This window comes from Hoplias malabaricus, chromosome 12 (assembly GCF_029633855.1).
Source record: "Hoplias malabaricus isolate fHopMal1 chromosome 12, fHopMal1.hap1, whole genome shotgun sequence".
In the NCBI taxonomy this organism is placed as follows: Eukaryota; Metazoa; Chordata; class Actinopteri; order Characiformes; family Erythrinidae; genus Hoplias; species Hoplias malabaricus.
In genome coordinates, this window is record NC_089811.1 from 32,986,906 (window position 1) to 33,009,321 (window position 22,416).

The 22,416-nt window shown below is 37.0% G+C and overlaps 1 protein-coding gene across 4 annotated transcripts in view; it reads left to right on the forward strand.

Annotated features, from left to right (window-relative positions):
* The window catches only part of osbpl6 (oxysterol binding protein-like 6), a 57,091-nt gene that overhangs the window by 11,260 nt on the left and 23,415 nt on the right, over nt 1-22,416 (forward strand). For all 4 annotated transcript variants that reach the window (XM_066686395.1, XM_066686397.1, XM_066686396.1 and 1 more), the window contains exons 2-3: nt 10,018-10,300; nt 21,162-21,284. In XM_066686395.1, coding sequence (XP_066542492.1) covers nt 10,160-10,300; nt 21,162-21,284 — 264 coding nt within the window. In that variant the 5' untranslated portion in view covers nt 10,018-10,159. The remainder of the gene's footprint in view (nt 1-10,017; nt 10,301-21,161; nt 21,285-22,416) is intronic.

Sequence of the window (22,416 nt, forward strand, 5' to 3'; positions counted from 1 at the left end):
TGTGTGTTGTTTTAGCACGTTAGGCTGTTTTATATGACTGAGTTTTAGACTTCATTTGCACAAAGACTTTCATGTTGATGAGCCTGAATACGGATGAAGTGGCATTGACTTTATCAATAATCACATTTTCCCAAAAATATCAGAATATCAAAATTAGAAACGAAATACATACACAATGAACAAATATCTGAATACCCGAATATTTGGGGCCAGCCCAATTGTTCAGAAAATCAGCTCTCAGCGCATGCTGTAAAATTAAAACCGCACTTTGGCTCCCAGCATGGCTCCGGTCACTGAGTCGTTCGCTAACTTGTGCGCTACATGGTGCCACTAAGAGCACAGAATGTACACAAACTTCATGGACCTTCATGGAGTTCTAATTTGAGGTATAAAGCTGACAAAATGAACTGTAGCTTTGCCATGTTTTGTTGTAAGTAGTTTGCTGTAGGTGTTAGGCTGTTTTTGGCTTCGTTTGTCTTTATCACCACATTTATCCAAAAAAACAAATATCTGAATCTCAAAATTGGGCGGCAAAAATGGTGGCGCAGCAGGTAGTGTCGCAGTCACACAGCTCCAGGGACCTGGAGGTTGTGGGTTCGATTCCTGCTCCGGGTGACTGTCTGTGGGGAGTCTGGTGTGTTCTCCCCGTGTCCGCGTGGGTCTCCTCCGGGTGCTCCAGTTTCCTCCCAAAGTCCAAAAACACACGTTGGCAACTCAAAAGTGACCCTGGGTGTGAATGTGTGTTTGTGTTGCCCTGTGAAGGACTGGCGCCCCCTCCAGGGTGTATTCCTGCCTTGCGCCTAATGATTCCAGGTAGGCTCTGGATCCACCGCGACCCTGAACTGAAGCGGTTACAGATAATGAATGAATGAATGAATCTCAAAATTACAAGCCGAATACCTACCCAACGAATGGACATCCGATTATTTGGGGCCAGCCCTAGTTGGTTGTGAGTGCCAGAAACCCAAATAAATGTGATAATGCAAACTGATATTTTCATCATACATCTCCTTTAAGTTAAAGGGATGAGTTTTGAATTTTCAGCACAGATCCACTTTCTACATTATCTATGATTTTATAAAGCTGTTTCAAAGATACAGAAGTTAAAATTGTTTTCATATAGAGCATTATATCAACTTGTATATATACACTATGTATATTTACTTGTTTTGCATCTAATCTGGGAGTACATTTCATTCTTCAAATTTTTAAAGACAATATTTGCCCAGTAATTTAGAGCAAATATTCTCAGCTCCAGTCCGGGGGCTGACTCACTGCCCTGCACAGTTTGAAGTATTCCCTGCCCTAGCACACCTGTTCCAGCTCATCAGCTCATTATTAAGGCTTTCTTAAGCTGTATCGTGTGTGTTGGAGTAAGGAGCAGATTAAACGTCACAGGGCAGTGGATTCCTAAAGCCCTAATCAGATGAGATTCAATTTACATGGGGTCCAGGGGTAACTTCCTCCTTTACAGGTTTTCTGCTGTGATTTTTCGTCCTGTCTGGACTGGCAATATTGATGGTTTTACTTCCTTCTCTCCCAAAAGAAGTATGCTTATTATTGTCTTTCACCAAACTCAGGAGTGCTCTGGTAATTTTAGTCACATAATGATCCTTGCATCTGTATTTTTCCAATTTCCAATTTGTATTTTTTTTTATTTATGCTGCATTAGAGAAGATATTTAATACTTGATCATCATAATGGTGGAAATGTTTTTAGTTGTCCTAATTAAGGGTGGGCGATATGGCCCTAAAATAATATCACAATATTTCAGGGTATTTTGGCGATAAGGATATTCTTGGCAGTATGAAAAATGTATTAATTTTAAGAACACACTGTTGAAACAAAATCAATGTTATACTAATATTAATTATAGTAAATTAAGTATATTTAATATGTATCGATAGAATTACAAGTTTTATTTTACTACCACGCAACAACAAATGCAGAAAATTGTATGTACATATAAACACTAAACATAAACCATTATACAAAGTAATAAAAATACAAGTAACCTTACAACTTAACAGTAAATAATAAAACAAACACAGAATAGTTGCTGTACTGAGTCATTGCGTAAACATGTCAGAATATCACGATACTGATCTTTTATATCGTTTTAAATGATGATATTATCGCTAAAGGCATATGGCACAGCTCTAGTCCTGATAAAGTAATTAAAATAAAAAAGGGATAGAGTTTCAATTTAAAACCACTGCTATAGATCATGGTTTCTGTTCTCAATTGAGTATTCTCCACTTTCAGTTGAACACACTCCTGATTCAATTTATACATACAATGTGTACACAATGTACGATTGTATAACCTATACATGTTTTTGAAAAAGAAGTGGGGAAAATTACAAGTACTTACTAGTGGACAGCCCATTAGGGATTTTTAATGGTCAATACCTACATTTAAAAGAGTGGGGTGACTGATGGAGAATATATAATGCTGATATCATAATGTTATTTTTTTTTGTAACTGATTAAATGCAATTTAGTTAATAATAATAAATTAAATACAGCACTACTGTCTGCACTCTCAACAGTCTCTGCTGTGTGCATCCTGCAGTGTACATATTTTAAATAAAAAACATATAAACTAAATGGATATCCACAGGCAATAAAAAATAACTTTGTATAATATCGTATGAATGAAAATTCTTAAAGTATTAGATTTCTGTCCAGCCATCTGTAATTATTAAAACAGGTCAGTGTCTAGGTTAAAAAACAAAGATAAGTCCTGTATAATTTTATTATTCTGTGCATATTACAATGTAATATACATGGTTATCTTTGCTAGTAACATGTTGCTTTAAATGGAATTTGTATTAATTAATGAAGTAGAGGGGCGGCACAGTGGCGCAGCCGGTAGTGTCGCAGTCACACAGCTCCAGGGTCCTGGGGTTGTGGGTTCGCGCCCCGCTCTGAAATAAAATACATTCAGGTATTTAAGGGAGAACGGGGATTGGTATGTCAGAAATCACGTCATTCAACTGCGTTATTAAATATGTAACATAATTTTACATATATATTTATATATTTTAAATACTAATCATTTAGATTGGATTTAGATTAGATTTACAGGGTGGGTGAGAGTTACAGTACAGAGCTCAAACTAAATTTTACACCACATTGCCAAAACTGTTCAGACACATACTTATACATATGCATAGGTTTAGGTTTATTTACAGATTCCATTGAAAGCCAAATAGCAAAATGATCAAATGCATTAAAAAATAAAAACGTTACTAGCCTGCTCATATCATCTAGTAAGTGACTAGAGGTGACAATATTGTCTCTCAAATAGTTAAGGTAACTATTCCAAGCTGGTGTACATGCAGAGGGAGAGAGACGTGTGTCTGTACATACACGTGTGCACACGCAGACACGCACGCAAAATGCAGAAACTTAATGTTGAATGCTACATAACATTCGTTTCCCCAAGCGCTGTTGGCAAATTGATAATGTTAACACTAGCTTTAGGGCTGTTAACGTAAGATGACAACTTAATCAGTGGACAACTAGTACTTACTTTAAGTGATGGCAGGGGATATCAGTGCACCATAACACTAAGCTTTTTTTTGTATTTAACATTAAAATAATATTTTAATAACTTTTGGAAAAGAAATGTGAAAATGAGATTAACCTTTATCACAATACAAAATTATTCAAAGTGATTACACTCCCCAATGCGGACTTGTCACTCTTGTCTTTCAGTATTGGTAATGATGCCTTGTGACCTATTAAAACAGGAAGTATGAAAATCTGTACTGAAAGTCGCCGTGTAATTTGGCATCAAGAATCTGTTGAACAGACAGATTTTTGAACACTCACAGCATGACTAAGGCTGTGGCCGAGGAATGGATAGACAAAACATCTTATCTTGTGCTCACTCATGTACTTGTGAGACATCTGAGTAGAAAATAACAACAAGCCACGTCTAACTCATTTAAATCTTTTTTGAAAATTTGCATTTCATTGTAAGATTGAGTCTTGGAGCATTTCTCCATTTGCAGCAAGTTCTTTTCAGATGGTGTCTGTACTGCATTGTCAGGATCGCGGGGACTGACGGAGGCGGACACACTTGCTAAAACACAGTGACTAATTTTCTTTACAACACAAGATAACAATACAGAGACAGACTAAGATAACTAGAGAGAATACTTAAACAAAGAAAGACTGACACAGAGAGACTTGGACAGAATGACCTGGACAGAGGGGCTTAGAGAGATAGAGAGGGAACAGGACTGACAGGGAACTGGACAGACAAACCTAGACAGATAGAGCTAAAGCAGACTAAACATGAACACAGATATAAACAGAGTAAAGACACAGACATGAGACAAGAGAGATACAAAGACTGACTTGGAGGGCATGAGAAACAGACAAGACAGACAGACCAGAGAGCACAAAACGGAGGTGGAATGTCCAACCAACAGGAAGTGACACAAAGGAACTTAAATACACAACACAGACAAGGGACACCTGGAACATACAACAAGGAGGAGGAACAAGGGAGGAGACATGAACAATAACAAACAGCCGTGTGCTTAGTGAGCACATGGCGGGGAAAACAGACGAGAGGACAAGGGCATGACATGCATATGAAATATTTTGGCTGATCCAAAATGTGTCATTCAAGAATTACATTCTACATCTGGCTACTGGTATTTATATTAGTTAATGCTATTTTCAACATCCTTCTGATATTGTTTTGCACTGGTAAAAAGTTGTAAACCTCAGTTTGTTTGACCCAGAATGTGATTTTGCAGTTTAGGGAATCTTTGGTTGCAGATGCACTATTCAATGGGCCTTGTAGAACATTTATGAATGGTGAAGGAAGAACCCTAAGATGGGTCTAGTTAGTGCCTTTAAGAATGTGGAAGAAATGTGAGTCTTCTGCCTGTGAGAGCTCCTCTGGGTCTAATTAAGCTGCTCAGGGTCCTGCTCCTCACTGCATGACTAATCAATACTGCTGCAGTACACTCATGGTTCCTGCAATGAAGTACACAGATCTCTCTCTCTCTCTCTCTCTCTCTCTCTCTCTCTCTCTCTCTGTCACACACACACACACAAACTGATAGATCAAATTAATTTTGTGCACACGTATGCATCGTAAGTTTAGTGTGTTCTCCTCATGTCTGCGTGGGTTTCCTCCGGGTGCTCCGGTTTCCTCTCACGGTCCAAAAACACAAGTTGGTAGGTGGATTGGTTCAAAAAGTGTCCCATAGGGAGTGTGTGTGTGTGTGTCTCCCTGCGAGGGACTGGCACCCCCCCAGGGTGTGTCACTACTTTGTGCCCAATGATTCCAGGTAGGCTCCGGACACAATGCCCGTCCTGAATTGGATAAGCAGTTAAAGACAATGAATGTATGCATCATTACTATTTGAACAACATACACAGTATACCCAGAAGTTTTGTTGACACCTGCTTATCCAACATTACTCTTCTAGGGAGTCTTTACACAAGATGATGGTATATTTAGGTGAGAATCTAATAATGCCAAATCCTCTTTAATACTAGAGATTAGATACTGATGTTGGTTAATTAGTTCTAAATCGCAAACACCTCTCCAACTTATCTCAAAATGAACAAATTGTATGGTGTACTGTGAACGCAAGCTCTGCTGTCTCTGTATGCTGGCCCATGCTTGACATTGCCTGTTAGCCTTAAACGTGTGGGCATCTGCTTCAGAAGTTGCGATTTCACTGCATGCTTTCCTTTGGAAATTATACAAGTTGTGTGCACATCTAAATATCTGTGTCTACAGTGGGATGTACCTATTGCCTATTTAATATATATATATGGGATATATATATAAGCTGTGTAAAATTGTTTGGAAATATAGCTTATATTGTTGTCATCATTACAACTATACAACTGTGTATTTGTAACCATATGTAATAGCTAAGAAATCATTTAAAAGCATTATCACTGGGTGTAACACCTGCACAGAGACCTCCAAAGAATGAATGTATTAATGAATGATATACAGCCTATGTTATCTACATTTTACAATTTCCAGTACAGATATTTCTGTAAGTTATAAGAGTTAATGAATTCTATCTTGGATATAAGTAGCTTCCTGTACGTTTTCTCTGTGTGTTGGTACGTGGGTAGAGGTGCTAGTGCTGCAATAAATGTTTTGCCTTAATGTTCCTTGTGATTGTGATAAACATTGAATAACTGGTGAATCAAGAATATAACATGCTAAACACTGATTTGTATTGTTATTATTTCAACTATCATTTTTGAGGATCCCAAAAATGTGATTCATCAAAGCACCAACAGTATCATCCATAACACACAGTAACTTTCTAAATAAAACATAAGGATTGGCAAAATGTCTTTTTTTGTCCACTGTCTGTATTATAAAGACAGTTAGTGTGCTATTGATTATTATATGTTATTTTCTACAGCTCTAGTGGACACTGGGATCTAGTGGTCTCTGACCTTAGTAAAGGTCAGGTGTCTTGTACAGAAGTGTGACAGTGGGATTTTGTAGAAAGTACAAGTTTGAAATTTTATGTCTGTGTTGTGATTAGTAACAAGAGACGTATAAGTTAACAATTAGTCTAAACATTGTGTGTTGTGTTTAACTTGTGAAAATAATGCTTCATGTGTCTTCACTAATAGTGTGAAATGTCCTTTGTTGTAACACATATACGTGAACAGCATAACACAACACTGCTGCGTCACACCGAAGATATTGTCCAGACAATTGCAGTATTTGTAAAGCTAATCCAAGCTAGCAAGTCAGATGCCATTCTCACTGTGTTCATTTTTTCAAATTCCTTTGTTATGCATTGCCTCATTTCCGGAGTCTTTTCCTTACTGTAACTTATATCTTTAATTTAGAATGGACTTTATTAGCTTAGCTGTCAAACAAACAAACAAACGAAAAATATTATGCAGTATTCCAGTACTACAATGAGACTGTCCACCTTGATTTATTATTGTGAAATGATCTGATTGTGCCTAGATATTTTACTGCTGTGCAATATCAATGATCCATAGAAGGTTTAAAATGTCTGATACTCGCTGTACCATAAAAAGTAAAATCGTGGGGTATGGAGAATTTTTGCACTAAGATGTTAATTATATCATCACATTGGTCATTAATTTCTTGCATCCCATGCTGAGAAGGCAATATTTGAATTCTTAAGTTAGGTACAATCATCACAAGTTTCCTAGAAACTGAAATAGTACTATTTTAGGATACATAGGAAGGCAGCCAAGAGACAGAGAAGTGTGACAGAGCAGATACGTTTTGGAAGTAAATAGTGATTTAAAAATAACACCTTATTTTCATTTGGGGGGTTTTATGATCCTGGCTTTTAATAAGTAGGTCTAGTTCTGTCATATCCAGTTTCTCTTCCACTTGATGGGTAAGTTCATTCATTTCAAACATCAGGCAGCTCGTGTGTGTGTGTGTGTGTGTGTGTGTGTGTGTGTGTGTGTTCCTGTGTTAAATACAGGAATAATAACAGTAATATTAATTAGTTTTGTGATAAGAAAGGGATATGCTCAGGATATCTCAATTGTATTTTTTTGTATGTTTAAGTTCTACATGTAACTAGTATTTCGTAAACTCTTGCCAGGGTTTGGCACTTCTCCTTGAATGTGTGTTAATATAGCAGCTTAACTTCCACTTCTACATGGGCAGTTACATTTCAACACCCATTGTGTGGAAGTAAGTAAAAATCAAAATAGATCCCTCACAAAAATATATTGGTAATCTAAATGCAAATTATTGAAATCATAGTTTTGATTGGAACCACTGCAAATGCATTGGAACTGAAGAAAATGTAGTTTTTTGAAAAATATATTCATATTTTAAATTTGAGGCCAGCATCACATCACATCACAACATTCCACACTGGAATAGTTTTATAATGCTACAAAAAATTCATGTTAATTGGCAACAAGCCATTCATGTGATTGGGTTTAAAAAGAGCATTTAACTTTTCAACTCTGTGTGGGGAAAATAGTAAAACAATAACACTTATCAACATAAAATAGCAAAAGAACCTAGAGATTTCTTTATCTACAATATGTCAAATCATTTACTATTCAGAAAACCTGGGGAAAAAACTATATATACAATGGATAGGGTCCAACACCATTGTCTGTGATCAAAATGCTTTACTGTATCCACAAATGCAATTTAAGTCTTTGTCCTGAAAAAAAATGATCCAGAAATTCACAGCCTTCTTTGGGCCTGAGTTCATTTAAAATGGTCTGAGGTGAAGTGTCCTGTGCTCTGACAAAAAAAGAGGAGGGGGACCATCCAACTTGATATAAGTGCACAGTTCAAAAGCCAACATCAGTGATGGTATTGGGTGCATTAGTGGACCTGACATAGGTGACTTTCACATCTGTGAGGGCACAGTTAACGCTAAATGATATATACAGGTTTTGGAGCAACATGCTGCAGTCCAGTTATTCATTCAAACCTTGTCTTTTTCAGGGAAGGCTTTGCTTATTTTAACAAGACAATTCCAATCCACATTCTGCATGGATTACAAGAGTACTGTTGAAAGCATTTGTCACATTATGTAATGAAAAATACTATAGCAGGGACTGATACTCTTGAGTAGTTTAAATTCTGTATCAATGAATGGGGAAACATTTCACTGTCAAAACAATTGATCTCCTCAGTTCCCAGACATTTACAGAGTGTTGTTAGTTAGTACACAGTGGTGAACATGCCCCGTCCAAACTATTTTGAAGTATGTTGCTGTCATCAAATGCAAAAAGGGCAAATATTTTCCAAACAAACAATAAAATTCAAATTTGAAATATTGTCTTTGTGCTATTTTCAATTAAATATAGTGTTTAAAAGATTGGCAGATCCTTGCATTCTGTTTTTACTTACATTGGAAATGGGATTTCTATGTTTCCCAGTGTAAGAGAAATCAAGAAAGATTTCCTTTTTTTACAGCAATTCAACTTTGGTGCTTCTCTCACAACATTGTGTAGGCCTGTCACTAGAATTACATTATTGATTTATCGTACAATATATGGATATTTCCTCAATAATTATTATTGACGCCAATGTCATGTTTACTGCCATGTTTGTTTACATAAAGCATAAGAATATATATTCCAAATCCAAAACTGTGCCAGATCGGTGTGCGGTTTGTGGTTGGTCCGCTGTGGCAACCTCGGACAGGAGAAGAAGTTATATTCCAAATCCAATGTCTGAAATAACCATGTTTTGCTATTTCACTGTCTTACTACCAGAAGTCTCACTACCATATTAGAAGTACTAAACAATGTCTTGTGTATGGAAAATTAATTAAGTTTCATTATAAATCTCAGAGGTTTCTACTCTTTTGAAAGAGTACCTGAGAGCAAAACATTCTAGGTTAAGGTAGGCAAAGTAGGACATTAGCATTAGATGTCTTTTGCGGTATTAAGCAAGTGGCTTTTTTGCATGAAGCATAGATGAGTTTTGCAAAATGGTTTAGACCATTGAAATGTCCAGGGATTGTATAGTTTGCATAAAGCTATTTGACTGTGGCTCAGAGAAAGCAAAGATACAGATGCAGACAGGCTGAAGTGTGGAATTTTGCTGTGCTGAATAAATGCAGGTTGTAGAAGACATTTAGAGACACCCCTGCCTGCGTAGCAAATACACTGAACCTCTTAATTCTGTGTGAATGCTGTAACACTGAGAAGCATGGACTGAGCCAGCTCTCCGAGCTTACATTGATATCTGATGCTAAAGGACACTCTACGCTGGAAAATCAATTTGATCTGAGTAGACAAGATGTTTTATCTAGGAACATGTATACATTTATTCCATTAAAAGGTGAAATTAGATTTATTTTCAGTGACACTATCTCCAAGTGAATTTGATTATGTTATTGTGCTTGGGCCAAGAAACACTAGAATATCTTTGAGGAATACGTTCCATAGGTCTTAACTCTTAACATGTAATTTGATTTTCTGAATTTTTTTAATCAGTCTGGCTAATTGTCCTTCTTTCTCTGTCTTTGTGTTCCAGGTGACAAATTCCATAATCTCTGTTAAGGCATCTTTCCCTGGTCATGTAATTTGTCAGTGGTAAGAGGAGAACCTGAGCATAGAGAAACTGTGAGAGGAAGGCAGAGCAAGGAACAGTGAGAGAGAAAGCTGCTATTGCAGGCATGTCGCACCACCATTCACGAGGGTACCAGGGCCGTGCCTCCAGCATAGAAGAGAGGTGTGCAACTCCCATCCACAAAAGCTCCACCCCTACACATAAGAGTGCCTCCTCCTCCTCCTCATCCCAGCGAGACAGCAGACAGGTAAGACTGAGCCAGATCCAGCTGTTTACTTCAGTGAAGGGGGGGAAAGGGACAGCTTTTACAAGTTTCCAGGGGCACCAGAATGTCAGAAACAAAATTTCAGATATTGAGCCACAAATCGCCCCTCCAGTCAAGCAAAGAAACACAGATGGAGCTTAACAACCAATCATACCTACTCCCGCCTTTCAGTCATGGAAACACATGGAACATTATTTAGCAGTCAAATTACACATGAAGTATGCCTCAGACTAGGGCTGTGCCACATAGAATCGTTCATAATAAGGTCATTTTTAAACAGCAAACAACATCTATATTGTGATAATCATGATATTCTAACTTGTTTATGTAATGATGTCATGCAGTTACCCATAATACGGCATACGTTCTTTACAAGAGTAGCTCTGAGGTGGAGCAGTTTGCTCCAAAAAAGGGGAGTGACTTCAAACGTGTGGAGGTGGTTTGGTTACCAAATACAAGGTGTACAATATACCATGGTATTATGTAAGAAATGAAAGAAGCCTGTAACAACAGAAGGGGGAAACACAACTAAACTGTTTCACCACCTCAAACAGAAGCACCTGGCTGAGGACCAACAGCCAATGAGCTCTAACCCAAGAAGATAAACTACACTGACTCAGCACAACACATATTCTGTATTTGTTTTGTTGTTTACTGTGAAGCCTTAAGGTTACTTTTTTTTAATTTTTATACTGTGACGTTTGTAGTAAAATAAAACTTTTTAATAAATAAAAACATTTAATACTATTAATATATATGAAATATATCACATATAATTAATATTAATGTAACATGTATTTTGTTGCAAAGTGTTTTTCTATGTTTTGTTACATCTCCAAGAATATCGTTATCATCAAAATATCCAGAAATATTGTGATGATATTTTAGGGCCATACCACCCTCCCCTTCCTCAGAACATGGTCTAGACCAAAAGATTAAAATTTGATCTGACCCAATTAGGCACCATTGCAGAACTAAAGATCCACTCCGACCATGTGAGCAGTATAAATGACAGAGATACGTCCTACTCACTGACTTCAATCTAAAAAAACGTGTAAAATTTCTAATGTAACAACTCATTTAATGCCGTAACAATAACATTTGTGCGTGGAAACTGTGTCATCAGTGAACAGTGCACATCATTTGATATAAAACATTTCTCATTGCACATGAGGGAGCATAAAATACAATACCTCTGTCCAGTCTCACACATTTATTGTCTTGGTTTTTAGATCATCTGTCACTTCATCATCTTGCATGGACAGCGATGTGTTTTATCTCTTGGGGTAGGCAAAACAAACTGTAGGCTGGCTCAAAGTTCCCATAATGCAACAGTAACATGCACATGTGGTCATCCCAGCTGTGAAAACGCAGCGTTAATAACACAACATAGAAGGTGTGAGACTTCACTCTGCTCATGGCAAGTTTACTCCACTGCATCTTTACATTGAAATTAACTGTTTGCTGATATATTAATATTTAAAATATTGATTATTGCACCTTTAAATTAAATGTATTTACTTTGAGTTTTGCATTTTTGAATCTTATCTGCTCTTTGTTTTGGTGCTAGAAAAATGACAAAAACATGGCAAATATTTTCTCCTTTTGGCTGTGGATGCACCATTTCTTCAAATACAAATTATAATAAAATATTATTTTATTTCTTTGCATAAACAAATGAGGTATTTATGCTGAATTTATGCTTTGTCTGCTGAGCTGTGAAGGGTGATTACCATTGAATTATATCATGTCCTAATGATAACTGACTTAAAGGGCTAAACCGCAGTTTATATTGAATAAATGCCATAAATTATTTCTGTAGCTATGAAACAAATAGGTATGTTATTTAGTTATAAGAGCGAGGAGTTGAACCGGATACCTGCTGTGTCCATGGACTTTAAGCAGTGCTTTGCTCCCTAATGACATTCACATACAATTTGATCAATTGAATCTTAGGCTTTTTTTTTCTTGTTTTGTCCTTCATTAAACACACCCAAATAAACAATAAACAAAAACAACAACAAAACATATGCATCCTTTTTTTACATTAATGGACCAATAGAAATGTTTCAAAATGCCTGGGAATTAAGCCTTATTGCATGAATGTGTGTTATAAGTGAAGAAGATATTTGCCTTCTCTTGTAAAGTTATTATTTTGTTTTCAGGTGTTCATGTTACAGTTATACTGCATTTGTAGATATTTTGAGGGTCTATTTCCTGCCTTTATGTCACAGATTTTTGCTTTGTTACATCTGTTAAAAAGGGAAATAAAGTGCACTGTCCCTGTGAAATATAAATATCCATTATCTTTCCACCTACTAGCATATGCTAATATATGTTGCTGCATATTAAAGGCATAATAAAGGCTTAGAGCAGATAGATAGATAGTAACCTTTTAGTACCCTGACTACATAACGCTGTTACATGCATTCTGTTACTACCCAACCCTGACAGTGTTTAAGATGACTGCATCTCGTATTTTCTCTCTTGGTCTGACTCTCCTATCCAGACTAACCTCACAACACTGAGACTTAAGCACAACCAGACACAGTCCAGGACCTCTGACCTCTCACATCTCTAGAGTGAGCATGCAAAAATTGTACGAGAAGCTGAATGTTTGTTCACTGGACTCTGTCACACACACATTCTCTCTATCACTCTCTCTGTCTCTCTCTTTCTCTCAAGCTTAGTCTTGTGTATGGTAAAGGAATGCTTTGAAGGGCTTTGGCAAATTGATGAGAGAATTAACCCTTAAGTCTGCAAGCTTGGAAAGATCAGAAAAGAGAAGGTTCCCATGATACTTTTCATCTGAAGTAATGGCTCCCTGTGCATAATGCAGATGAACACTGATCAATATTGCTTTAGGAGGGAGGGTGGACCATATGTGGCTATGAAATGCATCTGTAATAATAAGTGTTTTTGTATGTATAGGGTGAGTATGCTAGTACTAACACAGTAACGTGTATGTGGGGGGTGGGGGGTCTACCTTATATATGTAGTATTTTATTTTATAAAACACTTGTTTTAAAATATTTTTGTGTGGTTTCATGTACAAAAAGCAGCTACAATGCAGGTGCAAGGTGGAGTAGTAATGATAAGGCTAAACTACTACCGAACAGAGATAAACAAAAATTAAAAACTAAATAAAGATAGAGGAGAACCTTGAAACTAACACAGGACTAAGGCAGAGAATAAACACTAAACAAGTTTAAGCAGGGAACAGATCAATATACACATAAAATGACCAACCAGGCAAAGACTAAGGAACAGGACTTGTATACACATACAGGGAAAGGAGAGCCACCTGTGAATATCAGTCACATGACACAGACGGAGGTGTGGCAGGAGAACACACGACGAGTCACTAGCACATGGCGGATCTAAATCAAGGGACAGAAAGACAAAGCATGACATTAATTTATCAATGATCTTGCACATTATTTAAAAAGCCTTTTGGGCTGTTTTGGAAAACATGGACAGGACAATGAACCATACCTTTTTTTAAATGTTTTATTAAACTTATTACACATTCTTATTAAATGTGTTAGTGTGTATATAAATAGTCACTGTCAGATCAAATACTGAAAATGGAAATGTATGACTTAGAATAACAGTTTATTATATTGACTTCTATTGAACATTGAAAATGTCCAGTATACATTTCTCACCCCACATCGTTAGGCCACTTATTAAAGCTACTTCAAAGTCCTTCTGGTACAGACTCAGAGTGTTTTCAGAGCTGTTGGTAGAAGGGAAGCCCTCATTATTTGTGTGTGCTTTTGGAGTGGGCTCCTCACAGCTGCTGCCTTGCTGTCTGAGGGGAATCATTCAACAGAGCTTTATATTTCTTCAAACACAAAACAGTAGCTATACCAAGCACAGTTATACAATGTGTGTAAAAAGGCCTTTATCAAGACATAGTGTTCAGCGGATGAACTGACCGAAAGTAGCAGTTTGGCAGTTGTGCAAATGTGAGCCTGATTAGGTGTTCTGAGACTTTCGAATCTTACTTTAAATGTGATGAAGTACTACACATTTATATACATCTAGTTTACATGCTTAGGAAAAAATTTATATTATACATTATTATAAATAGTTTTTTGCAGCTTATATCTGTCAGTTTATATTATTATATTAATAATATAATATCTACAGGGGTTGGACGATGAAACTGAAACACCTGTTATTTTAGACCACAATAATTTATTAGTATGGTGTAGGGCCTCCTTTTGCGGCCGATACAGCGACAATTCGTCTTGGGAATGATATATACAAGTCCTGCACAGTGGTCAGAGGGATTTTAAGCCATTCTTCTTGCAGGATAGTGGCCAGGTCTCTACGTGATGCTGGTGGAGGAAAACGTTTCCTGACTCGCTCCTCCAAAACACCCCAAAGTGGCTCAGTAATATTTAGATCTGGTGACTGTGCAGGCCATGGGAGATGTTCAACTTCACTTTCATGTTCATTAAATCAATCTTTCACCAGTCTTGCTGTGTGTATTGGTGCATTGTCGTCCTGATACACGGTACCGCCTTCAGGACACAATGTTTGAACCATTGGATGCACATGGTCTTACTGGTGCAATGTACAATTAATGAAGATTGGCCACCAGGCTGCTCCAATTTAGTCATGAAACCTCCCACACTAAAATGACAGGTGTTTCAGTTTCATTGTCTAACCCCTGTATGTGGGGTATTTCACCATTTTTCACAACAGAAATAGTATTAGGAAAATGGTAATTGTAAAATGTAGAATTAATTGCAACTTTTTTGCAGTATGTTATATATGTGGAGTAGACAACAAATAAAATGCAAGAAAATTATAGGATTGTCCTATATTTTTGTGTTTTTTTTTTGAGAACAGAAAAAGAGATGAGAAAATCTTCCTACTGCATAACATCGCTATAATATCTCAGCTCTGAAGCCAATTGATTTACGGCTTATCTTCAGGTGCAATATTTACGTAATTTCTTTGCACATTTGCTCCACTCATGTCACATAAGATTTACTTAAGCCAATGATTTCTTGATTACTGCTGTATTTGCAGATTCTCTTGTGCAGTGTGTTGCCAGGATGCCATTTCTCATTGAGGGAGCTGTGAAGACCATGTACTAAAACTGCTCAGTAGTGTTCCCCACATTCTCAAAAGTTTTACAGTGTTGAAATACTGTTGTTTGTTCAGATTTACAGCCAGACCACACTACCAGGAGTGTTGTGTTATGACAAACCTGGGTCCACTCTAAGAAGTGAGAATGTGTATGGTAGGGTATATGAAGCACATATTGATTAGAAGATCCTTAAGAGAAGATTGTTGATACACTTAATTTAATTTTTATTGTCATTACATCAATACAAGTTTGTAAAGTATAACAAAACACTCTCAGGCTTCTCCAGTGCAGTGAAATAGAGTGGATAAAGACTAAAGGCTAAGACTGAGACACATAAACACTAAATGCAGAATACAGAATATTTGCTAAGTCAGCAAGTAAAGGTAGAAATAAAGGGCAAATATAAGTTAAAAAAAAATAAAAAGATATGTACTTTAAGTGATGCAGCATGTGAACAGTGTAAGCAGTGTCCCAGAGTTATATTCATTAAGTGTACAATAAAGATAATGAGCATAGCTAAAAGTTCAAGAATTCATTTAATTAGATTTTATTTAATTTGCCCTTAATTTGTTAGAATTACACCTGGCACTTCATAAAATATTTGGTTTGGTATGGCCATTATTTCTTTGTTTTCCAAAGAACAGTATGCATCTCCATTTTCTGTTTAGTTTACTACATCATATGAACACAGCATCTGTGATCATGATGATAAATCATAAAAAGTAAACTACAATAAATAAACATAATTTCATGAATTTTTAATATCACATGGAGATGGTCACTCTTACTACCTTGCTCAAGATCGTCACTGTGTTAATTAAGAGTAATTTTAAATGGCTTGGACACTTTAAATTTAGTTCTGTGGTTTAGGTAAAATATCAGACCAAAATGTAACATCCAATTAAGGCAGGATGCATTGACAACACTAGCAGAGAAATTGCTACTGCTGAATGGACAGCAAATTACTTGTGTGTGTGTTCGTGTGAGAGGGAATGAGTGATAAGATTCTAGACTGGTCTTTCAGTATGGATATTGCTGTGAGGCATTTCCCAGCATTTTTCATGTGTGATGAATTTTTCATTGGGCTCCCCGTCATGCACTAGTTGCATCACTCTGCTGCATGTAGTCACATATGACTGACAGTACTGAGCCTGTTTTGGGCCGTGAGTGAGTTTAAGACAAAACACAGCTTTGACTGTCAACCAGATGCTGTGCATGGGCCAGCTGCTTTCTATGTTCTGGTGTTGGTTTTTTCTCTCTGTGGTATATATAGATCATTGTAAATTTAAGCTGATATAATAGGAGTTGCTATAGGTGTCAGTGTTGTGTTTATATTTGCCCTTTCACAGAGTCTCACACACAAGCGTTAACAATATTAACCTAGCATTAAAGATAAATTTCAATTGGACATAGCATTCTTAATGATTTTTTTCCATTCTGTGATATGTTTTAAGCGAAAGGGGATTTGATAAAATGCATTTTTAATCTGAGAATTTATTTTGATTGTTGTGAAAGTAGTTTTTCTAGAAACTTCACCCATGGAATGAATATCAACTTGGAAATTTTTATTTAATTTAGTCAAAGGAACTATTGTTACTGCATACCTATATTATTGAAATAAATAGGATGTTCTTGGTTCTCAGTGTGTTGAGCTGCTAGTGAGCAATGAAAAGTAAAATAGGAGGGTTTATAATAATATGCTTTAAAAAATATTCACAACTCCCCACATAAGCATGCCAAGATGGACTAGCACTGTTTTATATAAAACAAAATCAAGGTATATCATCTAAAACAAGCAGAAATTGTGTTTTATTCCTTGTATGAAAAGGGATTAAGCATAATAATATATGTTTACATAATTTTTACCTGGTCCTGGACCAAAGGACAGGAAAGCAAGAATTTTGTCCTATAAATTGTAAGATATACTTACTCATGGTTAATGACCAGAGACATAAACTAACACTAATTATTGGACAGTTTAGATTTCCAATTGACTTTATAGCTAAGTAAGACTGATGTGTTTTGCTTTTAAAACTGTTGTAATGGTCATTAATTGCATTATGTCAAAATTACTGTATGCCTAGTGTGGCTCTGTTCATTGTTTTGGAGACAGCAGTCACCATGGTGTTTCAAAGGGCTAAAAACATATGTCTGAGTTGGCAGAGCTGAATATAGCAGGGGAAATGATGGCTTCTTTAATGAAGTGATGTATTGATGTTTGTAGTGTGCAGCTTTTCAAACCTGAATGGCTCTCAGTCTGCCTGTGTACAGTCCAGCCGTCCGACACGGTGCTTCCTCTGGTCAGTAAAAGCCTGTTTCAACACTGGGTGACTGAGTGCATTCACACTCACTGATCTGTTGGTCTGAAGCACACTGACATCCCAAGTGTGATCTAATGTAAATGTTGTCTACTAATGCTGTTGCTGGTACTGATAGTTGGTGGTAGTTTAAATATATCACACTGAAGCATGTAACTTAATGCACTGTAATAGATTAAATGAATGTTTCATTTGTTGGGAAATATTCTGCTGTATTTCATCAGGTTCATCAGAATATGAAAAAGGCCTGTGCATGTCCTTTAACTTGGCATAGGCAACATTGATAATCACTACACCAAAATATTCAGTCAAATATCAATTACATTCTGTGTGCAACTGTAGCACAATGCTAACAATATAGTCGTTTCTTGTCCTCCAAATATTATGTGTAAGATAAGGTCTTTGTACTGATTAATAATGATTTGTTCATGAGAATGTTCCATTTGTATTAAATTAGTTCCAGAACTTTGAGAAAAAAGCAGTTTGATCTTTATTTGATGTAAAGTGTATTAACTGAATTTTTGTTAAGAAAATCATTTAAAAAAAATTATAAGTAAATTAAAAAAGATGTTCTCAAACCCCCATGTTGATGAACAACTGTAGGAAATTTGACCTCTGTGTCACCTCATAATTAAACACAGTAAAATCACTTGAGATTCTCCACCAATCACAATTGAACTGTGAATGCACACATTTTTTATTTACATACAGTTGATAAGGATTTCTATCTGACACTGCTGAATAGCCAGTCCACCTAACAGCATGTGCCGTGCTGAATTGTTGTTTGTTTACTTGTCAGGCATTCGCATGTTATTTTTGTTTTTTGGGGATTGAAAAGCCCTCTATGCGTCAGTTCAGTGTAGTTTGTAGTTTCCTTGTTGCACCATCCAGCTTGTTCTGGATTTTTTTTTTGTCACCCACCAATCCAAGGAGCATGTTAACCTCTTCAAATAAGCACAGAATAGTTTTACAAGCCGGCGTTGTGAGTGAGATAAAATAAATGTGTTTACTGCTGTAAACTGGAGATTTTACAGACGTTTTCATTTGTACTGGAGGTCTGCATTTCATCATGATTGAGAAGTCTCTCTTGCCAATCAGATTTCTGCAAGGTTTAAACATCATGCTTAGTCCCTACTCGGCTTGCTTGGAATTATGCGCTAGCAGGGACTAAAAACATACTCGGTTCCAGGTAACAGGTACCAAATTTCCCTAATGGAAAAGCAAAGAAACAGAGTAGAGTAAGTACCATGTTTTGGAAAAGCAACCAGACAGTCTACCAAGGTGGAGAATGAACCCACAACACTAGAACCTTGGAGATGTGTGACAGCGACCCTACCTGTTGTGCCACCGTGCCACTCACTGAGTGAATTAAGATGCTACAACATTTTTTTCCATCACCATTTTTTAACCTATGTATTCCAATTATTAGATGTTCAATTATCCTGTCCTGATATTTCTTAACATTTGTATTCCAAATTTACCATTTTTTTTCCCCAAAGAAAGTAAAAGAGCCAAAAGTTGTTCTTTTGGTACTGAGGATATGGTTAGGGTTAGTGTTAGGTGTAGGGTTAATCAGCCATATTTATAATTATGTCTGTGTGTATGTGTGTGTGAGATGAGTAATGCTGGGCAGAAATGCCAAGTTTGTAATTGCAGAATGATGGACTGGTGATTACTGAGATATTAAAAGCTTAAAGGGCAGCTTTAGCTCATTCTCGGGAGACCTTTGTGGCAGTAAAGCATACTGGCATTTTCGCCAATAACCTTATATTTGACTTGTGTGACATGCATTTAATACAAGGCCATTTGTCTTATTGTGTCTACTTATTCATTCGGTGAAACAAATTTTCTCCCCAGCCATTTGTACTGGTAGCTTGGCCAACTGGACGTCAAGGGAAAAAAACACACATAAATCTGTCTAGACCACTGAGTATACTTGGAACGCTAATTAGGACTCCTTTTCTAATAAAGAGCAGGTCAGTGATGTATGTACAAATCCACTAGCATATGATACCTCACCTGACATATACCCCACCTTATCTGAAAGCCAGGATGCACTTTCAGGTCCTGTAGCTGTGTTAGGAAGGGTCAAATTAAGAACAGTCTAATTTGCAAAACAAGCATAACAACAATAAAACAAAATTAGCTAATATTCCTGTTCCAGATTTTCTTGTAATCATTTTTATGTTAGCTAGAGTTAAAAGGATATTTGAATATCTCTCCTTGATCTTTCTTTCTGTGTGTATGTGTGTGTGTTTGTGTCTGATTATGCATGCCTGTGTGTGTGCGCTGACAATGTTTGGTGTACACAAGGTCAAACTTGAATTATTCTCATTATTTTCATACTCTATATCTTGTTCTCTCTCCCCTATCTCCTCCTCCTCCCACCCTGTCATATTTTTAAAGATTTTAATCTTGGTGTTCAGTGACACGTTTATTTTATTGTAAGTTAGAATGTACACTTTACTTGTAAAGCAGATTTAATACAACAGCTGTCAATATGCTGCACAAAAAGGACCCACACAAACACACTCATTTTCTCTCCTTAAAATGGGCGCATTATGGATATAATCACTTAATTGTGGGCCTCTGGAGATCATACCATCCGCAAACTGTACAATTAATGAAGACTTGATATTCTGATTTTGTACAGCATTCTACAGTCCTGGACCTGTGTTTATTTTAGTGAGAAAATGAAAAGAATGGGAAGCAAAATGACTAAAAATCAGCGTTTCTGCTCCTTACACTTCCCTCCTGGGTGCCTCGCTTCTGAAGTAAACAGAGGCTCATTCTCATTTAAAGGAAAATATTTTTGTTTAATCCTTTGGTATGTAAACCTCTGGAAAAGGGGTATAATATGTCCTCTTTACGCTCATGCTATTGTAATTCATAGTCTGTGTTGTTTGACATGTTTGGGTTGTGATTGACAGCACGGTGTGTTTTGTTTCCTGTAATTTAGTCTGTATCCTGCTGCTCCACTTGTGTATTAGTATTATTTAGCAGTGTGTATAGACAGTGGAGCAGAGGCACTGACCAGTCTGACTGTGTAAACTGTTGGTTTGGTATTACATATTTGTTTATGCACAAGAAATTAAGGACTTACACTTAACTCTGATTCCCTCTCTGCCACACATTTTATATGTTTATTTTTTATTATAGCACACAGAGAGAGAGAATAAATGGTGTGGAAATGAAAGTGCTGAAAGAGCAGGAGCTGCTGAAACAGAAAAAATGTCCAGCACTTGATTGGTTCACACTCTGATTTTACACACTATCATTTCTCGCTGACTCTGTGTTTACGATTTTTCTGTCAATCCATTGTCCATTGGCTCACTGTATTAGACCTGCCTAATGGATGTCAATTTCCGGAAGGATTATGTGTTTCTGTTTACAGTATTTTTCTCTTTGCTTTTTATAGGAGGCAGACAGCTGGGAGATCATTGAAGGATTGAAGATTGGACAGACTAATGTTCAGAGACCTGATAAACATGAAGGATTTATGCTGAAGAAAAGAAAATGGCCACTGAAAGGCTGGCATAAGGTCAGAGGCACCTACACATCATTCTAACACCAGTTCATCTAATGTTTAAATACTGTAAAATATACTGTGAGCTATATACTTCAGAGGAAGAAGACAAAATGTGAGCTGTTTTTTTTTAAAGCAACTTAATTTGTATTAATGATAGTATTACAAAAACATATTATTCATTTTCTGTTTTTTTATATGACTATATATGTATCCTGTCATTGTAGAGGGGCATATTTTTGTCAGCCCTCTTATCATAGTAAAGCTCACATTTGCAACACAGTAGTGCTAATTAAGGTATAGAAAGTCAGATTCCTTTTTGGGGTTTGTTAAGAATACCTGGACATGTCTGCTGCTAGTTTGAGCTAACTGGACATGCCATGCTGTTGGGACAAAATCGCAGGGAGAATTTTCTGTTTCAGGACAGGAAACTTCCACCTCTGATGGCAAAACCAGTTTTTCTGTGTGACATTCCATATTTGACACCCTTGGAAACCCATCCTCTTTATTAAAACTCAAATACTCAAAATATGTTTGTAATGTAATGCTTCTCGCAATTGCTCACATTCTTCGTTATTATAAGGAACTGAATTCTGGAGGGGGCGGTACGGTGGTGCAGCAGGTAGTGTTGCAGTCACACAGCTCCAGGAACCTGGAGGTTGTGGGTTTGGTTCACGCTCCGGGTGACTGTCAGTGAGGAGTTGGTGTGTTCTCCCTGTGTCCACATGGGTTTCCTCCGGGTGCTCCGGTCTCCTCCCACAGTCCAAAAACACACGTTGGTAGGTGGATTGGTGACTCAAAAGTGTCCGTAGTTGTGAATGTGTGAGTGTGTGTTGCCCTGTGAAGGACTGGCGCCCCCTCCAGGGTGTATTCCCACCTTGCGCCCAATGATTCCAGGTAGGCTCTGGACCCACTGCGACCCTGAACTGGATAAGCACTTACAGATAATGAATGAATGAATGAATTCTGGAGGTTAGTGAATGACTATGGACTCTACATCATGCTCAGTTCCGTTCAGTTGCTTTATTGTCCCCAAGGGAAAATTTGTTTTGCCACCAGGTGCAGGTTTACTCACGCCTGCATATTTGTGCAACACCTGCTGCTGGTTGCTACACATGCAGTACCCTACTCATGTAGTGCAATATGA